At 44.7% G+C, this 20993-nt stretch overlaps 4 protein-coding genes across 7 annotated transcripts; all 4 read left to right on the forward strand.

Annotated features, from left to right (window-relative positions):
• Positions 1-281: 281 nt before the first annotated feature.
• On the forward strand, positions 282-3398 carry LOC307002366 (uncharacterized protein). The gene is made up of 4 exons (XM_079619942.1): positions 282-600; positions 1377-1508; positions 1787-1924; positions 2141-3398. Exons 1-4 carry the CDS (start codon positions 510-512, stop codon positions 3160-3162), a joined length of 1383 nt encoding a protein of 460 aa, XP_079476068.1. The 5' UTR covers positions 282-509; the 3' UTR covers positions 3163-3398.
• Positions 3399-6195: 2797 nt separating this feature from the next.
• Positions 6196-9431, forward strand: LOC307002371 (uncharacterized protein). Of its 3 annotated transcripts, none has more exons than XM_079619947.1 (4): positions 6196-6514; positions 7291-7422; positions 7701-7838; positions 8055-9431. In XM_079619947.1, the coding sequence occupies exons 1-4, from the start codon at positions 6424-6426 to the stop codon at positions 9074-9076; spliced, it is 1383 nt and encodes a 460-aa protein (XP_079476073.1). In that variant the 5' UTR covers positions 6196-6423; the 3' UTR covers positions 9077-9431. The 3 variants fall into 3 exon arrangements, with proteins under 3 accessions (XP_079476073.1, XP_079476075.1, XP_079476074.1); XM_079619949.1 differs by having other exon boundaries at positions 6200-6408; positions 8055-9167; XM_079619948.1 differs by having other exon boundaries at positions 6210-6634; positions 8055-9173.
• A 2600-nt stretch (positions 9432-12031) lies between these two features.
• Positions 12032-15200, forward strand: LOC307002402 (uncharacterized protein). 2 transcript variants are annotated; one of them, XM_079619984.1, is made up of 4 exons: positions 12032-12111; positions 13205-13336; positions 13615-13752; positions 13969-15087. In XM_079619984.1, exons 2-4 carry the CDS (start codon positions 13225-13227, stop codon positions 14988-14990), a joined length of 1272 nt encoding a protein of 423 aa, XP_079476110.1. In that variant the 5' UTR covers positions 12032-12111; positions 13205-13224; the 3' UTR covers positions 14991-15087. The 2 variants fall into 2 exon arrangements, with proteins under 2 accessions (XP_079476110.1, XP_079476109.1); XM_079619983.1 differs by having other exon boundaries at positions 12104-12428; positions 13969-15200.
• A 1474-nt stretch (positions 15201-16674) lies between these two features.
• On the forward strand, positions 16675-19665 carry LOC307002417 (uncharacterized protein). The gene is made up of 3 exons (XM_079620005.1): positions 16675-16993; positions 18070-18207; positions 18424-19665. Exons 1-3 carry the CDS (start codon positions 16903-16905, stop codon positions 19443-19445), a joined length of 1251 nt encoding a protein of 416 aa, XP_079476131.1. The 5' UTR covers positions 16675-16902; the 3' UTR covers positions 19446-19665.
• Positions 19666-20993: the final 1328 nt, after the last annotated feature.

Here is a 20993-nt window from a genome sequence, read left to right on the forward strand (position 1 = left end):
AAAATGACTAGTGCGTCAGGGCACTGGAGAACCCCTTAACTGTTAAAAGGACAAGATATCGCAGAGGACATTCAAACAGATTTTTTTATTACGGTTAAAACTTTTGGTACTACTCCGACTTGTACCACTTGACCGCTGTACCACCTGACCACTACAGATTCTTTTGGCAAACGCTCAATCATCTCCTAATTACTGTAATTATTACGACATCCAACCCTAATCAAACACACCTGAACAAGCTGATCAGTTCTTCAAGATTAGGCTACTAGAAAGCTACAGGCAGGTGAGATTCATCAGGGTTGGAGTTACCTAGACCTCCTTGGATCTATAAAAACTTGTTTTCAAGAAGCTCTTTAAACCCTTTTTACAGTGTTTGTTGTGGGATTTAGCAGATGTTTTGATGCAGCGACACAGTTTTTCATTGTAGTTTTGTGTTCCTTCCTGTTCGCCCCTCCTGACTCACTAATTCAGCACATCTTCTAGCAGAGTTGATTGTGAGATCGTAGGTCATGAGGATGACAGCTCGAGTGTACTGCTTGTTTAGTGCTGTTTTATTGTGTCTGTCTGCATGTTTGAGCACAACAGACGCTGGAGTCGTAGGTGAGAAGATCTTTTAGCTTCATTGCACAGCCCGAAGAAAGTGCCTTACAAAATATGACTTGGACCCATCTCAGCACATTGGTTTACAAAAGTACAGACGTCCAGCGGAAGTTTAACTTCGTATGGTGGTTTAGTTTCAATAATAAGCAAGCTTTAATTATGCAAACCTGTCATAAGTTTATGCATTTATTTCATTGTACAAGTAAAACCCATACAATCACTAATGTAGTATTTTAGTTTACTGTAAATCAAGACAACTAATGCTATATGGTTACACAATTGTTACCACATAGACATCAATCCTGAGTTTAAACTTCTGCTTCATGTTTTGTTTTCCCTATTTGAACAACTATTTAGGCCTTCAATAGCCTCTAACATGGGGAGCTATAACTTTTCTTGTGTTGTGTAGCCTAATAAAATGCTTGAAATGAGGGAGGTCATGGGGATGGCATAACAATTTTTGAAGACGTACACTTAGTTACACACCAGTAAATGTATAAACCACATATTTACTGGTGTGCATGTTTTCTATCAGCATTGCACTATTACTCGCCCAACTATAGGTTGTAACGGCACTCTCAGTCTTTGAAACTAATTGACGCAGTTTAGTGAGAAATGGTAGATGTCTAAGCTACTTTGATTTGAAGCTGATAAATGTGAATATTATATTAAAGTTTGTGGCACGTATTGCAAAACCCCTGACTTGCAAATGCTGAAACAAGCTATACAGCACTTCCTGGTCTCCCCTAACTATCCTCTTGAATCCTCTTCTGTAGTGTCCGGTCAGTGTCCGGCGATGCTGACCGTCGTGCCGTCCCGTCGAGGATGTCTTCGTGATAGAAACTGCTCTGGAGGACACAAATGCTGTCAATTTCCCTGTGGGACTGCGTGTGTGCCGCCTGTTTTCAGTGAGTTTAATTATTGATGGATGCTAAAGATATTCCAAAAGAAAGACTGAAAAAATGGTGTATAAACAAGTGTTCACTCAGAAATTGCTAGTAAATTTCACAATTGCAAAGAAACCGCAAGTAACACTTTGAACTAAACGTCAAACTACGAAGTAGAAAGACTGAATATTCCTGTCAAAACTAATCTGATCATCTTTGACAACTTACATTTTTTAAGTGGTGAATGAGACATTCAGTATTCAGTGATGTGGTTTCTCTGTCATGTGTCTGTATAATAGCAAAGCCAGGGGTGTGTCCAAGCACAAAGTCTGGAGCAGGAATGTGTGCCGAGTTGTGTTACTATGACAGTGACTGTCCGAACAATGAGAAATGCTGCAGCAATGGATGTGGACATCAGTGTATGGCTCCATATACAGGTATGTGATATGTTATTATATTAGTGTTTGGGTCGGCTTTATTTCAGTTTATCTTGTTTGATTTTATTGCTTTACCGTTCTATGTGTCTAAAGTATTCAGCCGAACCAGCACCGGATGGATAATTACGATTAATACTTAAAATAAGAAACTTGCAATTTGTGTTTTATGCTGTATATCTGAGACTGGATTAAAGCGGATTATCTGTATCCATACAGTGAAGCCTACAGCCGAACCGCAGACGCCAGCTGCCGAGCTGCCGAATCCTCCAGTGACGCCAGCAGCCGAGCTGCCGACGCCTCCAGCTGAGCTGCCGAATCCTCCAGTGACGCCTCCAGCCGAACTGCCGAATCCTCCAGTGACGCCTGCAGCCGAACTGCCGAATCCTCCAGAGACGCCTGCAGCTGAACTGCCGAGTCCTCCAGTGACGCCTGGATCTGAACCGCTGAATCCTACATTGACTCCTGCCATCGAACAGCCCAAGCCTCCAGTGAAGCCTGCCGGCGGACAGCCCAAGCCTCCAGTAAAGCCTGCCGGCGAACAGCCAAAGCCTCCAGTAAAGCCTGCAGACGAACAGCCCAAGCATCCAGTGAAGCCCAACGGCGAACAGCCCAAGCCTCCAGTGAAGCCCAACGGCGAACAGCCCAAGCCTCCAGTGAAGCCCAATAGCGAACAGCCCAAGCCTCCAGTGAAGCCCAACGGTGAACAGCCCAAGCCTCCAGTGAAGCCTGCCGGCGAACAGCCCAAGCCTCCCGTGAAGCCTGCCGGCGAACAGCCCAAGCCTCCAGTGAAGCCTGCTTCCGAACAGCCCAAGCCTCCAGTGAAGCCCAATGGCGAACAGCCCAAGCCTCCAGTGAAGCCCAACGGTGAACAGCCCAAGCCTCCAGTGAAGCCTGCTTCCGAACAGCCCAAGCCTCCAGTGAAGCCTGCTTCCGAACAGCCCAAGCCTCCAGTGAAGCCTGCTTCCGAACAGCCCAAGCCTCCAGTAAAGCCTGCGTCCGAACTGCCCAAGCCGCCAGTGAAGCCTGCGTCCGAACAGCCCAAGCCTCCAATGAAGCCTGTCGGCGAACAGCCCAAGCCTCCAATGAAGCCTGTCGGAGAACACCCCAAGCCGCCAGTGAAGCCTGCCGGCGAACCGCCCAAGTCTCCAGTGTGTGCTGAAAACTGTCACCAAACTCACCCTGATGGCAAATGTTCTAGCCATATGGGGGGATCCTCATCACCTTATGGGGGCTCATAAGGAATGTGGCCTTGCATAAAGTGTGCTGATTTAACCATTGAATGTATGGGATCTCTTCCCTGTTTTTCACCAAATAAATCTCACATTTTAAGACTTCTCTCTTTGTTTCTGTGGAAAAACAAAGACAATTGCTTGATTGTAGTGTTGGTGTTTTTGGTATTCCAGTGTCATTTGGCTGTTCTCACCTAATGGCTTATTGGCATTAGTGCTTTAGGAAGGTAAAAAATCACCTCACCAAGACCCAAACACGTCTTGTAACGAAAGACCTCTGTTTTCATCTTCGCACAAAACGGGCACTGAAATATGCATGCACAATTTTCCACGCACATATTGGGATGTAGAAATACTTTCCGCAGACTATGCTTACACACTTATTTTTTCTTAGCAATGCTAAAACGCACATCAACCGTTCACTTGTTTACCGTTCGTGTAAACACTACATTCAGATTCACCAATCGGAATGAATTCAGTCCGAATGAAACAAAAGGTGTGCATTTAAACATAATGAATGGCGACCGCAGAAACCAAAAGCCGGATGGCGGACATCCCGAAATCCGCACGAGCCGCAACACTGCGAGGAACAGCCGCGGACGATGGAGGATCGAGGCAGCAGAGGAGCGAGACCGGCCCGGCAGTCAGGAGGACGAGCCCGGGCAGACTCGTAACGGAAATTTACGATAAAACGGCGTCTTTTCAGTTTCGAGTCAACTAGTAACCTTTTTGTATCAACTCTTCCGATACTGGCCTCTGTAACTGGTAGGCGTGGCCTCGTAGGGCAGTGAAGAAAGTGTATTCTGGGAGTTGTCTTTCATCCACATGAGCCAAAAATACATTTTCTGACTTTTCTCCGTCTAGAAGGTACCAACTTCTAAAATAATTTCACATTTCTACTACATACATGACCCAATTTAAATACACATTCATCTTTCCAGCGGTGAAGTATCCCTTTAATCTGCATGTTTCCACACACGGCGCCGCCATTTGGTTTTCGCTAGCGACAAAAGTGTAACCAGTTCTAACGCAATGGCAAAAGTTTGAGCAAAGCATGCAAACTCTTCTGTCGTTGGCTGCACAGAGCACTATTTGACCAAAAAAAGTTAAACATGATGCCACATTCAAGTCGATGAGGTGAATCAATGTAACTCCACAACAACTACATAACTGTATCCACTAACCATTCAGAAACGTCCAGGTTAAGTCTAAAAGTTGCAACCTCTTCCTGAGTCTCTCCGTAAGGCTGCACTCCGCTACTTATTTCTGAAATTTGACTGAAATTTGCGTGTTTTGTTATTGACGGAGTATCCGAAGCTCGCGTAAAGGATCATCCGTCTTCTGAACGGGGGGCGGGGAGCAGCAGCTCTTTTGCATTTAGAGGGACACACACACACAAACAGCGCGTTTTGGCTCACACCCAAAAAGGGGAAACTTTGACAAGCTCTAATCAATGATCTGGGTTGTATTTTCAGCTGTAATTTCCCAGACACATTCTGGGGGCACCATAGATTTATATTACATCTTGTGAAAAGCGGCATAATATGTCACCTTTAAATTACCTCATGTCTCAAAGCACATAGCATGTAAGCAATAAGGTACGAGTGGCTGTGCTGTATCGTAAATAAGTCACAGCTAAAGGGAGTTGTTAGGCATGACACGAAGCAGAGTTACCACACGATGCAAAAATGAAAGCTAAAAAATATATATCAATGCAACTTTCATGAAGTAAAATCACAAAGGCTTCCTTCAGCTGGAAAGAATAGTCCCTGACCGTGAACAGGAACAGAAGTTACATTATTTCACCATGAGATGGTGGCAAAGATTGTCTTTATGAGTGAGTCAGTCAGTAGAGAAGACTTTTATATTGAAAGGACTGAAACTTGTGAACACGGAGAAGCAATATGCAACCAGAGCCCGTCTACGGAGAGCCTGGCCACTACCTATTAAGTCCTATTGTATCGAATTTTGGTTGTAGTTCCACCAGAGTTCCACTGGGGGCATTCGCCCGAGTGCAAAATTAATGGGAGTCTATGGAACTAGACGGCTACATTTGTCTCTTTCACCCGATCGCCGTTGAGAAATCTCAGATTTGATTGTAGGTTTTGCAAGTTCAACATGGGTTATAGTTCGAAAGTTGAATGAACGAGTAGGCTACTTATGTCATTTCGATTTCTTACAGGTTGAGTTGTTGTTGCTCATAACACGCTAGCATTCTGCTTATGAACGCTGATTGGTCAGTGAAGGACTGATTACGACCAGAGATACCGCTTGATGGTATCGTGGCATCCGAAGCGGGACCAGAATTTCTTCTAGCAAAAACTCTTCTAGCACGTGTATCTACCTGTGTCAGGTGTGTTGTCGATGCCTTGAGAGAAAAGAAATTGCAAAGCGTGAAAGCACCACAGTGACTGAAGGATTGCCATAAAGCAGTATCTCTGGTCGTACGAGGTGTATGACGTCATTGACATTTTAAAATACTTTTTAAAGCAAATAAGTGACTCTAAAAAATCGAACACCCAGCAATGTGTAATTTCTTTGCATCTCCTTTCGAAAACAACATTCAAATTACTAGACAAAAAATTATATCCCGAGAAAAGTGGATTTTGAGGGGTATAGCTCCATAGACCTCCATTCATTCTGCACTCGTCCTGTGAGCGCCCTCATATGGAACCAGAGTGGAACTGCAACCAGTTCAGAAGCCGGAAGTTTACTGAGAGTGGCAGTTCTCCCCATATTAGACATTCTCTGATGCAACTGAAAAATGACTAGTGCGTCAGGGCACTGGAGAACCCCTTAACTGTTAAAAGGACAAGATATCGCAGAGGACATTCAAACAGATTTTTTTATTACGGTTAAAACTTTTGGTACTACTCCGACTTGTACCACTTGACCGCTGTACCACCTGACCACTACAGATTCTTTTGGCAAACGCTCAATCATCTCCTAATTACTGTAATTATTACGACATCCAACCCTAATCAAACACACCTGAACAAGCTGATCAGGTCTTCAAGATTAGGCTACTAGAAAGCTACAGGCAGGTGAGATTCATCAGGGTTGGAGTTACCTAGACCTCCTTGGATCTATAAAAACTTGTTTTCAAGAAGCTCTTTAAACCCTTTTTACAGTGTTTGTTGTGGGATTTAGCAGATGTTTTGATGCAGCGACACAGTTTTTCATTGTAGTTTTGTGTTCCTTCCTGTTCGCCCCTCCTGACTCACTAATTCAGCACATCTTCTAGCAGAGTTGATTGTGAGATCGTAGGTCATGAGGATGACAGCTCGAGTGTACTGCTTGTTTAGTGCTGTTTTATTGTGTCTGTCTGCATGTTTGAGCACAACAGACGCTGGAGTCGTAGGTGAGAAGATCTTTTAGCTTCATTGCACAGCCCGAAGAAAGTGCCTTACAAAATATGACTTGGACCCATCTCAGCACATTGGTTTACAAAAGTACAGACGTCCAGCGGAAGTTTAACTTCGTATGGTGGTTTAGTTTCAATAATAAGCAAGCTTTAATTATGCAAACCTGTCATAAGTTTATGCATTTATTTCATTGTACAAGTAAAACCCATACAATCACTAATGTAGTATTTTAGTTTACTGTAAATCAAGACAACTAATGCTATATGGTTACACAATTGTTACCACATAGACATCAATCCTGAGTTTAAACTTCTGCTTCATGTTTTGTTTTCCCTATTTGAACAACTATTTAGGCCTTCAATAGCCTCTAACATGGGGAGCTATAACTTTTCTTGTGTTGTGTAGCCTAATAAAATGCTTGAAATGAGGGAGGTCATGGGGATGGCATAACAATTTTTGAAGACGTACACTTAGTTACACACCAGTAAATGTATAAACCACATATTTACTGGTGTGCATGTTTTCTATCAGCATTGCACTATTACTCGCCCAACTATAGGTTGTAACGGCACTCTCAGTCTTTGAAACTAATTGACGCAGTTTAGTGAGAAATGGTAGATGTCTAAGCTACTTTGATTTGAAGCTGATAAATGTGAATATTATATTAAAGTTTGTGGCACGTATTGCAAAACCCCTGACTTGCAAATGCTGAAACAAGATATACAGCACTTCCTGGTCTCCCCTAACTATCCTCTTGAATCCTCTTCTGTAGTGTCCGGTCAGTGTCCGGCGATGCTGACCGTCGTGCCGTCCCGTCGAGGATGTCTTCGTGATAGAAACTGCTCTGGAGGACACAAATGCTGTCAATTTCCCTGTGGGACTGCGTGTGTGCCGCCTGTTTTCAGTGAGTTTAATTATTGATGGATGCTAAAGATATTCCAAAAGAAAGACTGAAAAAATGGTGTATAAACAAGTGTTCACTCAGAAATTGCTAGTAAATTTCACAATTGCAAAGAAACCGCAAGTAACACTTTGAACTAAACGTCAAACTACGAAGTAGAAAGACTGAATATTCCTGTCAAAACTAATCTGATCATCTTTGACAACTTACATTTTTTAAGTGGTGAATGAGACATTCAGTATTCAGTGATGTGGTTTCTCTGTCATGTGTCTGTATAATAGCAAAGCCAGGGGTGTGTCCAAGCACAAAGTCTGGAGCAGGAATGTGTGCCGAGTTGTGTTACTATGACAGTGACTGTCCGAACAATGAGAAATGCTGCAGCAATGGATGTGGACATCAGTGTATGGCTCCATATACAGGTATGTGATATGTTATTATATTAGTGTTTGGGTCGGCTTTATTTCAGTTTATCTTGTTTGATTTTATTGCTTTACCGTTCTATGTGTCTAAAGTATTCAGCCGAACCAGCACCGGATGGATAATTACGATTAATACTTAAAATAAGAAACTTGCAATTTGTGTTTTATGCTGTATATCTGAGACTGGATTAAAGCGGATTATCTGTATCCATACAGTGAAGCCTACAGCCGAACCGCAGACGCCAGCTGCCGAGCTGCCGAATCCTCCAGTGACGCCAGCAGCCGAGCTGCCGACGCCTCCAGCTGAGCTGCCGAATCCTCCAGTGACGCCTCCAGCCGAACTGCCGAATCCTCCAGTGACGCCTGCAGCCGAACTGCCGAATCCTCCAGAGACGCCTGCAGCTGAACTGCCGAGTCCTCCAGTGACGCCTGGATCTGAACCGCTGAATCCTACATTGACTCCTGCCATCGAACAGCCCAAGCCTCCAGTGAAGCCTGCCGGCGGACAGCCCAAGCCTCCAGTAAAGCCTGCCGGCGAACAGCCAAAGCCTCCAGTAAAGCCTGCAGGCGAACAGCCCAAGCATCCAGTGAAGCCCAACGGCGAACAGCCCAAGCCTCCAGTGAAGCCCAACGGCGAACAGCCCAAGCCTCCAGTGAAGCCCAATAGCGAACAGCCCAAGCCTCCAGTGAAGCCCAACGGTGAACAGCCCAAGCCTCCAGTGAAGCCTGCCGGCGAACAGCCCAAGCCTCCCGTGAAGCCTGCCGGCGAACAGCCCAAGCCTCCAGTGAAGCCTGCTTCCGAACAGCCCAAGCCTCCAGTGAAGCCCAATGGCGAACAGCCCAAGCCTCCAGTGAAGCCCAACGGTGAACAGCCCAAGCCTCCAGTGAAGCCTGCTTCCGAACAGCCCAAGCCTCCAGTGAAGCCTGCTTCCGAACAGCCCAAGCCTCCAGTGAAGCCTGCTTCCGAACAGCCCAAGCCTCCAGTAAAGCCTGCGTCCGAACTGCCCAAGCCGCCAGTGAAGCCTGCGTCCGAACAGCCCAAGCCTCCAATGAAGCCTGTCGGCGAACAGCCCAAGCCTCCAATGAAGCCTGTCGGAGAACACCCCAAGCCGCCAGTGAAGCCTGCCGGCGAACCGCCCAAGTCTCCAGTGTGTGCTGAAAACTGTCACCAAACTCACCCTGATGGCAAATGTTCTAGCCATATGGGGGGATCCTCATCACCTTATGGGGGCTCATAAGGAATGTGGCCTTGCATAAAGTGTGCTGATTTAACCATTGAATGTATGGGATCTCTTCCCTGTTTTTCACCAAATAAATCTCACATTTTAAGACTTCTCTCTTTGTTTCTGTGGAAAAACAAAGACAATTGCTTGATTGTAGTGTTGGTGTTTTTGGTATTCCAGTGTCATTTGGCTGTTCTCACCTAATGGCTTATTGGCATTAGTGCTTTAGGAAGGTAAAAAATCACCTCACCAAGACCCAAACACGTCTTGTAACGAAAGACCTCTGTTTTCATCTTCGCACAAAACGGGCACTGAAATATGCATGCACAATTTTCCACGCACATATTGGGATGTAGAAATACTTTCCGCAGACTATGCTTACACACTTATTTTTTCTTAGCAATGCTAAAACGCACATCAACCGTTCACTTGTTTACCGTTCGTGTAAACACTACATTCAGATTCACCAATCGGAATGAATTCAGTCCGAATGAAACAAAAGGTGTGCATTTAAACATAATGAATGGCGACCGCAGAAACCAAAAGCCGGATGGCGGACATCCCGAAATCCGCACGAGCCGCAACACTGCGAGGAACAGCCGCGGACGATGGAGGATCGAGGCAGCAGAGGAGCGAGACCGGCCCGGCAGTCAGGAGGACGAGCCCGGGCAGACTCGTAACGGAAATTTACGATAAAACGGCGTCTTTTCAGTTTCGAGTCAACTAGTAACCTTTTTGTATCAACTCTTCCGATACTGGCCTCTGTAACTGGTAGGCGTGGCCTCGTAGGGCAGTGAAGAAAGTGTATTCTGGGAGTTGTCTTTCATCCACATGAGCCAAAAATACATTTTCTGACTTTTCTCCGTCTAGAAGGTACCAACTTCTAAAATAATTTCACATTTCTACTACATACATGACCCAATTTAAATACACATTCATCTTTCCAGCGGTGAAGTATCCCTTTAATCTGCATGTTTCCACACACGGCGCCGCCATTTGGTTTTCGCTAGCGACAAAAGTGTAACCAGTTCTAACGCAATGGCAAAAGTTTGAGCAAAGCATGCAAACTCTTCTGTCGTTGGCTGCACAGAGCACTATTTGACCAAAAAAAGTTAAACATGATGCCACATTCAAGTCGATGAGGTGAATCAATGTAACTCCACAACAACTACATAACTGTATCCACTAACCATTCAGAAACGTCCAGGTTAAGTCTAAAAGTTGCAACCTCTTCCTGAGTCTCTCCGTAAGGCTGCACTCCGCTACTTATTTCTGAAATTTGACTGAAATTTGCGTGTTTTGTTATTGACGGAGTATCCGAAGCTCGCGTAAAGGATCATCCGTCTTCTGAACGGGGGGCGGGGAGCAGCAGCTCTTTTGCATTTAGAGGGACACACACACACAAACAGCGCGTTTTGGCTCACACCCAAAAAGGGGAAACTTTGACAAGCTCTAATCAATGATCTGGGTTGTATTTTCAGCTGTAATTTCCCAGACACATTCTGGGGGCACCATAGATTTATATTACATCTTGTGAAAAGCGGCATAATATGTCACCTTTAAATTACCTCATGTCTCAAAGCACATAGCATGTAAGCAATAAGGTACGAGTGGCTGTGCTGTATCGTAAATAAGTCACAGCTAAAGGGAGTTGTTAGGCATGACACGAAGCAGAGTTACCACACGATGCAAAAATGAAAGCTAAAAAATATATATCAATGCAACTTTCATGAAGTAAAATCACAAAGGCTTCCTTCAGCTGGAAAGAATAGTCCCTGACCGTGAACAGGAACAGAAGTTACATTATTTCACCATGAGATGGTGGCAAAGATTGTCTTTATGAGTGAGTCAGTCAGTAGAGAAGACTTTTATATTGAAAGGACTGAAACTTGTGAACACGGAGAAGCAATATGCAACCAGAGCCCGTCTACGGAGAGCCTGGCCACTACCTATTAAGTCCTATTGTATCGAATTTTGGTTGTAGTTCCACCAGAGTTCCACTGGGGGCATTCGCCCGAGTGCAAAATTAATGGGAGTCTATGGAACTAGACGGCTACATTTGTCTCTTTCACCCGATCGCCGTTGAGAAATCTCAGATTTGATTGTAGGTTTTGCAAGTTCAACATGGGTTATAGTTCGAAAGTTGAATGAACGAGTAGGCTACTTATGTCATTTCGATTTCTTACAGGTTGAGTTGTTGTTGCTCATAACACGCTAGCATTCTGCTTATGAACGCTGATTGGTCAGTGAAGGACTGATTACGACCAGAGATACCGCTTGATGGTATCGTGGCATCCGAAGCGGGACCAGAATTTCTTCTAGCAAAAACTCTTCTAGCACGTGTATCTACCTGTGTCAGGTGTGTTGTCGATGCCTTGAGAGAAAAGAAATTGCAAAGCGTGAAAGCACCACAGTGACTGAAGGATTGCCATAAAGCAGTATCTCTGGTCGTACGAGGTGTATGACGTCATTGACATTTTAAAATACTTTTTAAAGCAAATAAGTGACTCTAAAAAATCGAACACCCAGCAATGTGTAATTTCTTTGCATCTCCTTTCGAAAACAACATTCAAATTACTAGACAAAAAATTATATCCCGAGAAAAGTGGATTTTGAGGGGTATAGCTCCATAGACCTCCATTCATTCTGCACTCGTCCTGTGAGCGCCCTCATATGGAACCAGAGTGGAACTGCAACCAGTTCAGAAGCCGGAAGTTTACTGAGAGTGGCAGTTCTCCCCATATTAGACATTCTCTGATGCAACTGAAAAATGACTAGTGCGTCAGGGCACTGGAGAACCCCTTAACTGTTAAAAGGACAAGATATCGCAGAGGACATTCAAACAGATTTTTTTATTACGGTTAAAACTTTTGGTACTACTCCGACTTGTACCACTTGACCGCTGTACCACCTGACCACTACAGATTCTTTTGGCAAACGCTCAATCATCTACTAATTACTGTAATTATTACGACATCCAACCCTAATCAAATACACCTGAACAAGCTGATCAGGTCTTCAAGATTAGGCTACTAGAAAGCTACAGGCAGGTGAGATTCATCAGGGTTGGAGTTACCTAGACCTCCTTGGATCTATAAAAACTTGTTTTCAAGAAGCTCTTTAAACCCTTTTTACAGTGTTTGTTGTGGGATTTAGCAGATGTTTTGATGCAGCGACACAGTTTTTCATTGTAGTTTTGTGTTCCTTCCTGTTCGCCCCTCCTGACTCACTAATTCAGCACATCTTCTAGCAGAGTTGATTGTGAGATCGTAGGTCATGAGGATGACAGCTCGAGTGTACTGCTTGTTTAGTGCTGTTTTATTGTGTCTGTCTGCATGTTTGAGCACAACAGACGCTGGAGTCGTAGGTGAGAAGATCTTTTAGCTTCATTGCACAGCCCGAAGAAAGTGCCTTACAAAATATGACTTGGACCCATCTCAGCACATTGGTTTACAAAAGTACAGACGTCCAGCGGAAGTTTAACTTCGTATGGTGGTTTAGTTTCAATAATAAGCAAGCTTTAATTATGCAAACCTGTCATAAGTTTATGCATTTATTTCATTGTACAAGTAAAACCCATACAATCACTAATGTAGTATTTTAGTTTACTGTAAATCAAGACAACTAATGCTATATGGTTACACAATTGTTACCACATAGACATCAATCCTGAGTTTAAACTTCTGCTTCATGTTTTGTTTTCCCTATTTGAACAACTATTTAGGCCTTCAATAGCCTCTAACATGGGGAGCTATAACTTTTCTTGTGTTGTGTAGCCTAATAAAATGCTTGAAATGAGGGAGGTCATGGGGATGGCATAACAATTTTTGAAGACGTACACTTAGTTACACACCAGTAAATGTATAAACCACATATTTACTGGTGTGCATGTTTTCTATCAGCATTGCACTATTACTCGCCCAACTATAGGTTGTAACGGCACTCTCAGTCTTTGAAACTAATTGACGCAGTTTAGTGAGAAATGGTAGATGTCTAAGCTACTTTGATTTGAAGCTGATAAATGTGAATATTATATTAAAGTTTGTGGCACGTATTGCAAAACCCCTGACTTGCAAATGCTGAAACAAGCTATACAGCACTTCCTGGTCTCCCCTAACTATCCTCTTGAATCCTCTTCTGTAGTGTCCGGTCAGTGTCCGGCGATGCTGACCGTCGTGCCGTCCCGTCGAGGATGTCTTCGTGATAGAAACTGCTCTGGAGGACACAAATGCTGTCAATTTCCCTGTGGGACTGCGTGTGTGCCGCCTGTTTTCAGTGAGTTTAATTATTGATGGATGCTAAAGATATTCCAAAAGAAAGACTGAAAAAATGGTGTATAAACAAGTGTTCACTCAGAAATTGCTAGTAAATTTCACAATTGCAAAGAAACCGCAAGTAACACTTTGAACTAAACGTCAAACTACGAAGTAGAAAGACTGAATATTCCTGTCAAAACTAATCTGATCATCTTTGACAACTTACATTTTTTAAGTGGTGAATGAGACATTCAGTATTCAGTGATGTGGTTTCTCTGTCATGTGTCTGTATAATAGCAAAGCCAGGGGTGTGTCCAAGCACAAAGTCTGGAGCAGGAATGTGTGCCGAGTTGTGTTACTATGACAGTGACTGTCCGAACAATGAGAAATGCTGCAGCAATGGATGTGGACATCAGTGTATGGCTCCATATACAGGTATGTGATATGTTATTATATTAGTGTTTGGGTCGGCTTTATTTCAGTTTATCTTGTTTGATTTTATTGCTTTACCGTTCTATGTGTCTAAAGTATTCAGCCGAACCAGCACCGGATGGATAATTACGATTAATACTTAAAATAAGAAACTTGCAATTTGTGTTTTATGCTGTATATCTGAGACTGGATTAAAGCGGATTATCTGTATCCATACAGTGAAGCCTACAGCCGAACCGCAGACGCCAGCTGCCGAGCTGCCGAATCCTCCAGTGACGCCAGCAGCCGAGCTGCCGACGCCTCCAGCTGAGCTGCCGAATCCTCCAGTGACGCCTCCAGCCGAACTGCCGAATCCTCCAGTGACGCCTGCAGCCGAACTGCCGAATCCTCCAGAGACGCCTGCAGCTGAACTGCCGAGTCCTCCAGTGACGCCTGGATCTGAACCGCTGAATCCTACATTGACTCCTGCCATCGAACAGCCCAAGCCTCCAGTGAAGCCTGCCGGCGGACAGCCCAAGCCTCCAGTAAAGCCTGCCGGCGAACAGCCAAAGCCTCCAGTAAAGCCTGCAGGCGAACAGCCCAAGCATCCAGTGAAGCCCAACGGCGAACAGCCCAAGCCTCCAGTGAAGCCCAACGGCGAACAGCCCAAGCCTCCAGTGAAGCCCAATAGCGAACAGCCCAAGCCTCCAGTGAAGCCCAACGGTGAACAGCCCAAGCCTCCCGTGAAGCCTGCCGGCGAACAGCCCAAGCCTCCCGTGAAGCCTGCCGGCGAACAGCCCAAGCCTCCAGTGAAGCCTGCTTCCGAACAGCCCAAGCCTCCAGTGAAGCCCAATGGCGAACAGCCCAAGCCTCCAGTGAAGCCCAACGGTGAACAGCCCAAGCCTCCAGTGAAGCCTGCTTCCGAACAGCCCAAGCCTCCAGTGAAGCCTGCTTCCGAACAGCCCAAGCCTCCAGTGAAGCCTGCTTCCGAACAGCCCAAGCCTCCAGTAAAGCCTGCGTCCGAACTGCCCAAGCCGCCAGTGAAGCCTGCGTCCGAACAGCCCAAGCCTCCAATGAAGCCTGTCGGCGAACAGCCCAAGCCTCCAATGAAGCCTGTCGGAGAACACCCCAAGCCGCCAGTGAAGCCTGCCGGCGAACCGCCCAAGTCTCCAGTGTGTGCTGAAAACTGTCACCAAACTCACCCTGATGGCAAATGTTCTAGCCATATGGGGGGATCCTCATCACCTTATGGGGGCTCATAAGGAATGTGGCCTTGCATAAAGTGTGCTGATTTAACCATTGAATGTATGGGATCTCTTCCCTGTTTTTCACCAAATAAATCTCACATTTTAAGACTTCTCTCTTTGTTTCTGTGGAAAAACAAAGACAATTGCTTGATTGTAGTGTTGGTGTTTTTGGTATTCCAGTGTCAAACGCCCGCGCGTTTGCCGACCTCAGGGGGTTAAATTACCTCATGTCTCAAAGCACATAACATGTAAGCAATAAGGTACGAGTGGCTGTGCTGTATCGTAAATAAGTCACAGCTAAAGGGAGTTGTTAGGCATGACACGAAGCAGAGTTACCACACGATGCAAAAATGAAAGCTAAAAAATATATATCAATGCAACTTTCATGAAGTAAAATCACAAAGGCTTCCTTCAGCTGGAAAGAATAGTCCCTGACCGTGAACAGGAACAGAAGTTACATTATTTCACCATGAGATGGTGGCAAAGATTGTCTTTATGAGTGAGTCAGTCAGTAGAGAAGACTTTTATATTGAAAGGACTGAAACTTGTGAACACGGAGAAGCAATATGCAACCAGAGCCCGTCTACGGAGAGCCTGGCCACTACCTATTAAGTCCTATTGTATCGAATTTTGGTTGTAGTTCCACCAGAGTTCCACTGGGGGCATTCGCCCGAGTGCAAAATTAATGGGAGTCTATGGAACTAGACGGCTACATTTGTCTCTTTCACCCGATCGCCGTTGAGAAATCTCAGATTTGATTGTAGGTTTTGCAAGTTCAACATGGGTTATAGTTCGAAAGTTGAATGAACGAGTACTTATGTAATTTCGATTTCTTACAGGTTGAGTTGTTGTTGCCCATAACACGCTAGCATTCTGCTTATGAACGCTGATTGGTCAGTGAAGGACTGATTACGACCAGAGATACCGCTTGATGGTATCGTGGCATCCGAAGCGGGACCAGAATTTCTTCTAGCAAAAACTCTTCTAGCACGTGTATCTACCTGTGTCAGGTGTGTTGTCGATGCCTTGAGAGAAAAGAAATTGCAAAGCGTGAAAGCACCACAGTGACTGAAGGATTGCCATAAAGCAGCATCTCTGGTCGTACGAGGTGTATGACGTCATTGACATTTTAAAATACTTTTTAAAGCAAATAAGTGACTCTAAAAAATCGAACACCCAGCAATGTGTAATTTCTTTGCATCTCCTTTCGAAAACAACATTCAAATTACTAGACAAAAAATTATATCCCGAGAAAAGTGGATTTTGAGGGGTATAGCTCCATAGACCTCCATTCATTCTGCACTCGTCCTGTGAGCGCCCTCATATGGAACCAGAGTGGAACTGCAACCAGTTCAGAAGCCGGAAGTTTACTGAGAGTGGCAGTTCTCCCCATATTAGACATTCTCTGATGCAACTGAAAAATGACTAGTGCGTCAGGGCACTGGAGAACCCCTTAACTGTTAAAAGGACAAGATATCGCAGAGGACATTCAAACAGATTTTTTATTACGGTTAAAACTTTTGGTACTACTCCGACTTGTACCACTTGACCGCTGTACCACCTGACCACTACAGATTCTTTTGGCAAACGCTCAATCATCTCCTAATTACTGTAATTATTACGACATCCAACCCTAATCAAACAAACCTGAACAAGCTGATCAAGGTCTTCAAGATTAGGCTACTAGAAAGCTACAGGCAGGTGAGATTCATCAGGGTTGGAGTTACCTAGACCTCCTTGGATCTATAAAAACTTGTTTTCAAGAAGCTCTTTAAACCCTTTTTACAGTGTTTGTTGTGGGATTTAGCAGATGTTTTGATGCAGCGACACAGTTTTTCATTGTAGTTTTGTGTTCCTTCCTGTTCGCCCCTCCTGACTCACTAATTCAGCACATCTTCTAGCAGAGTTGATTGTGAGATCGTAGGTCATGAGGATGACAGCTCGAGTGTACTGCTTGTTTAGTGCTGTTTTATTGTGTCTGTCTGCATGTTTGAGCACAACAGACGCTGGAGTCGTAGGTGAGAAGATCTTTTAGCTTCATTGCACAGCCCGAAGAAAGTGCCTTACAAAATATGACTTGGACCCATCTCAGCACATTGGTTTACAAAAGTACAGACGTCCAGCGGAAGTTTAACTTCGTATGGTGGTTTAGTTTCAATAATAAGCAAGCTTTAATTATGCAAACCTGTCATAAGTTTATGCATTTATTTCATTGTACAAGTAAAACCCATACAATCACTAATGTAGTATTTTAGTTTACTGTAAATCAAGACAACTAATGCTATATGGTTACACAATTGTTACCACATAGACATCAATCCTGAGTTTAAACTTCTGCTTCATGTTTTGTTTTCCCTATTTGAACAACTATTTAGGCCTTCAATAGCCTCTAACATGGGGAGCTATAACTTTTCTTGTGTTGTGTAGCCTAATAAAATGCTTGAAATGAGGGAGGTCATGGGGATGGCATAACAATTTTTGAAGACGTACACTTAGTTACACACCAGTAAATGTATAAACCACATATTTACTGGTGTGCATGTTTTCTTTCAGCATTGCACTATTACTCGCCCAACTATAGGTTGTAACGGCACTCTCAGTCTTTGAAACTAATTGACGCAGTTTAGTGATAAATGGTAGATGTCTAAGCTACTTTGACTTGAAGCTGATAAATGTGAATATTATATTAAAGTTTGTGGCACGTATTGCAAAACCCCTGACTTGCAAATGCTGAAACAAGCGTTATATAGACTGCTCTGGAGGACACAAATGCTGTCAATTTCCCTGTGGGACTGCGTGTGTGCCGCCTGTTTTCAGTGAGTTTAATTATTGATGGATGCTAAAGATATTCCAAAAGAAAGACTGAAAAAATGGTGTATAAACAAGTGTTCACTCAGAAATTGCTAGTAAATTTCACAATTGCAAAGAAACCGCAAGTAACACTTTGAACTAAACGTCAAACTACGAAGTAGAAAGACTGAATATTCCTGTCAAAACTAATCTGATCATCTTTGACAACTTACATTTTTTAAGTGGTGAATGAGACATTCAGTATTCAGTGATGTGGTTTCTCTGTCATGTGTCTGTATAATAGCAAAGCCAGGGGTGTGTCCAAGCACAAAGTCTGGAGCAGGAATGTGTGCCGAGTTGTGTTACTATGACAGTGACTGTCCGAAGAATGAGAAATGCTGCAGCAATGGATGTGGACATCAGTGTATGGCTCCATATACAGGTATGTGATATGTTATTATATTAGTGTTTGGGTCGGCTTTATTTCAGTTTATCTTGTTTGATTTTATTGCTTTACCGTTCTATGTGTCAAAAGTATTCAGCCGAACCAGCACCGGATGGATAATTACGATTAATACTTAAAATAAGAAACTTGCAATTTGTGTTTTATGCTGTATATCTGAGACTGGATTAAAGCGGATTATCTGTATCCATACAGTGAAGCCTACAGCCGAACCGCAGACGCCAGCTGCCGAGCTGCCGAATCCTCCAGTGACGCCAGCAGCCGAGCTGCCGACGCCTCCAGCTGAGCTGCCGAATCCTCCAGTGACGCCTCCAGCCGAACTGCCGAATCCTCCAGTGACGCCTGCAGCCGAACTGCCGAATCCTCCAGAGACGCCTGCAGCTGAACTGCCGAGTCCTCCAGTGACACCTGGATCTGAACCGCTGAATCCTACATTGACTCCTGCCATCGAACAGCCCAAGCCTCCAGTGAAGCCTGCCGGCGGACAGCCAAAGCCTCCAGTAAAGCCTGCAGGCGAACAGCCCAAGCATCCAGTGAAGCCCAACGGCGAACAGCCCAAGCCTCCAGTGAAGCCCAACGGCGAACAGCCCAAGCCTCCAGTGAAGCCCAATAGCGAACAGCCCAAGCCTCCAGTGAAGCCCAACGGTGAACAGCCCAAGCCTCCAGTGAAGCCTGCCGGCGAACAGCCCAAGCCTCCCGTGAAGCCTGCCGGCGAACAGCCCAAGCCTCCAGTGAAGCCTGCTTCCGAACAGCCCAAGCCTCCAGTGAAGCCCAATGGCGAACAGCCCAAGCCTCCAGTGAAGCCCAACGGTGAACAGCCCAAGCCTCCAGTGAAGCCTGCTTCCGAACAGCCCAAGCCTCCAGTGAAGCCTGCTTCCGAACAGCCCAAGCCTCCAGTGAAGCCTGCTTCCGAACAGCCCAAGCCTCCAGTGAAGCCTGCTTCCGAACAGCCCAAGCCTCCAGTAAAGCCTGCGTCCGAACTGCCCAAGCCGCCAGTGAAGCCTGCGTCCGAACAGCCCAAGCCTCCAATGAAGCCTGTCGGCGAACAGCCCAAGCCTCCAATGAAGCCTTTCGGAGAACACCCCAAGCCGCCAGTGAAGCCTGCCGGCGAACCGCCCAAGTCTCCAGTGTGTGCTGAAAACTGTCACCAAACTCACCCTGATGGCAAATGTTCTAGCCATATGGGGGGATCCTCATCACCTTATGGGGGCTCATAAGGAATGTGGCCTTGCATAAAGTGTGCTGATTTAACCATTGAATGTATGGGATCTCTTCCCTGTTTTTCACCAAATAAATCTCACATTTTAAGACTTCTCTCTTTGTTTCTGTGGAAAAACAAAGACAATTGCTTGATTGTAGTGTTGGTGTTTTTGGTATTCCAGTGTCATTTGGTTGTTCTCACCTAATGGCTTATTGGCATTAGTGCTTTAGGAAGGTAAAAAATCACCTCACCAAGACCCAAACACGTCTTGTAACGAAAGACCTCTGTTTTCATCTTCGCACAAAACGGGCACTGAAATATGCATGCACAATTTTCCACGCACATATTGGGATGTAGAAATACTTTCCGCAGACTATGCTTACACACTTATTTTTTCTTAGCAATGCTAAAACGCACATCAACCGTTCACTTGTTTACCGTTCGTGTAAACACTACATTCAGATTCACCAATCGGAATGAATTCAGTCCGAATGAAACAAAAGGTGTGCATTTAAACATAATGAATGGCGACCGCAGAAACCAAAAGCCGGATGGCGGACATCCCAAAATCCGCACGAGCCGCAACACTGCGAGGAACAGCCGCAGACGATGGAGGATCGAGGCAGCAGAGGAGCGACACCGGCCCGGCAGTCAGGAGGACGAGCCCGGGCAGACTCGTAACGGAAATTTACGATAAAACGGCGTCTTTTCAGTTTCGAGTCAACTAGTAACCTTTTTGTATCAACTCTTCCGATACTGGCCTCTGTAACTGGTAGGCGTGGCCTCGTAGGGCAGTAAAGAAAGTGTATTCTGGGAGTTGTCTTTCATCCACATGAGCCAAAAATAAATTTTCTGACTTTTCTCCGTCTAGAAGGTACCAACTTCTAAAATAATTTCACATTTCTACTACATACATGACCCAATTTAAATACACATTCATCTTTCCAGCGGTGAAGTATCCCTTTAATCTGCATGTTTCCACACACGGCGCCGCCATTTGGTTTTCGCTAGCGACAAAAGTGTAACCAGTTCTAACGCAATGGCAAAAGTTTGAGCAAAGCATGCAAACTCTTCTGTCGTTGGCTGCACAGAGCACTATTTGACCAAAAAAAGTTAAACATGATGCCACATTCAAGTCGATGAGGTGAATCAATGTAACTCCACAACAACTACATAACTGTATCCACTAACCATTCAGAAACGTCCAGGTTAAGTCTAAAAGTTGCAACCTCTTCCTGAGTCTCTCCGTAAGGCTGCACTCCGCTACTTATTTCTGAAATTTGACTGAAATTTGCGTGTTTTGTTATTGACGGAGTATCCGAAGCTCGTGTAAAGGATCATCCGTCTTCTGAACGGGGGGCGGGGAGCAGCAGCTCTTTTGCATTTAGAGGGACACACACACACAAACAGCGCGTTTTGGCTCACACCCAAAAAGGGGAAACTTTGACAAGCTCTAATCAATGATCTGGGTTGTATTTTCAGCTGTAATTTCCCAGACACATTCTGGGGGCACCATAGATTTATATTACATCTTGTGAAAAGCGGCATAATATGTCACCTTTAA

The sequence above is a fragment of the Phoxinus phoxinus genome, assembly GCF_949152265.1.
Source record: "Phoxinus phoxinus genome assembly, chromosome: 1".
NCBI lineage: Eukaryota > Metazoa > Chordata > Actinopteri > Cypriniformes > Leuciscidae > Phoxinus > Phoxinus phoxinus.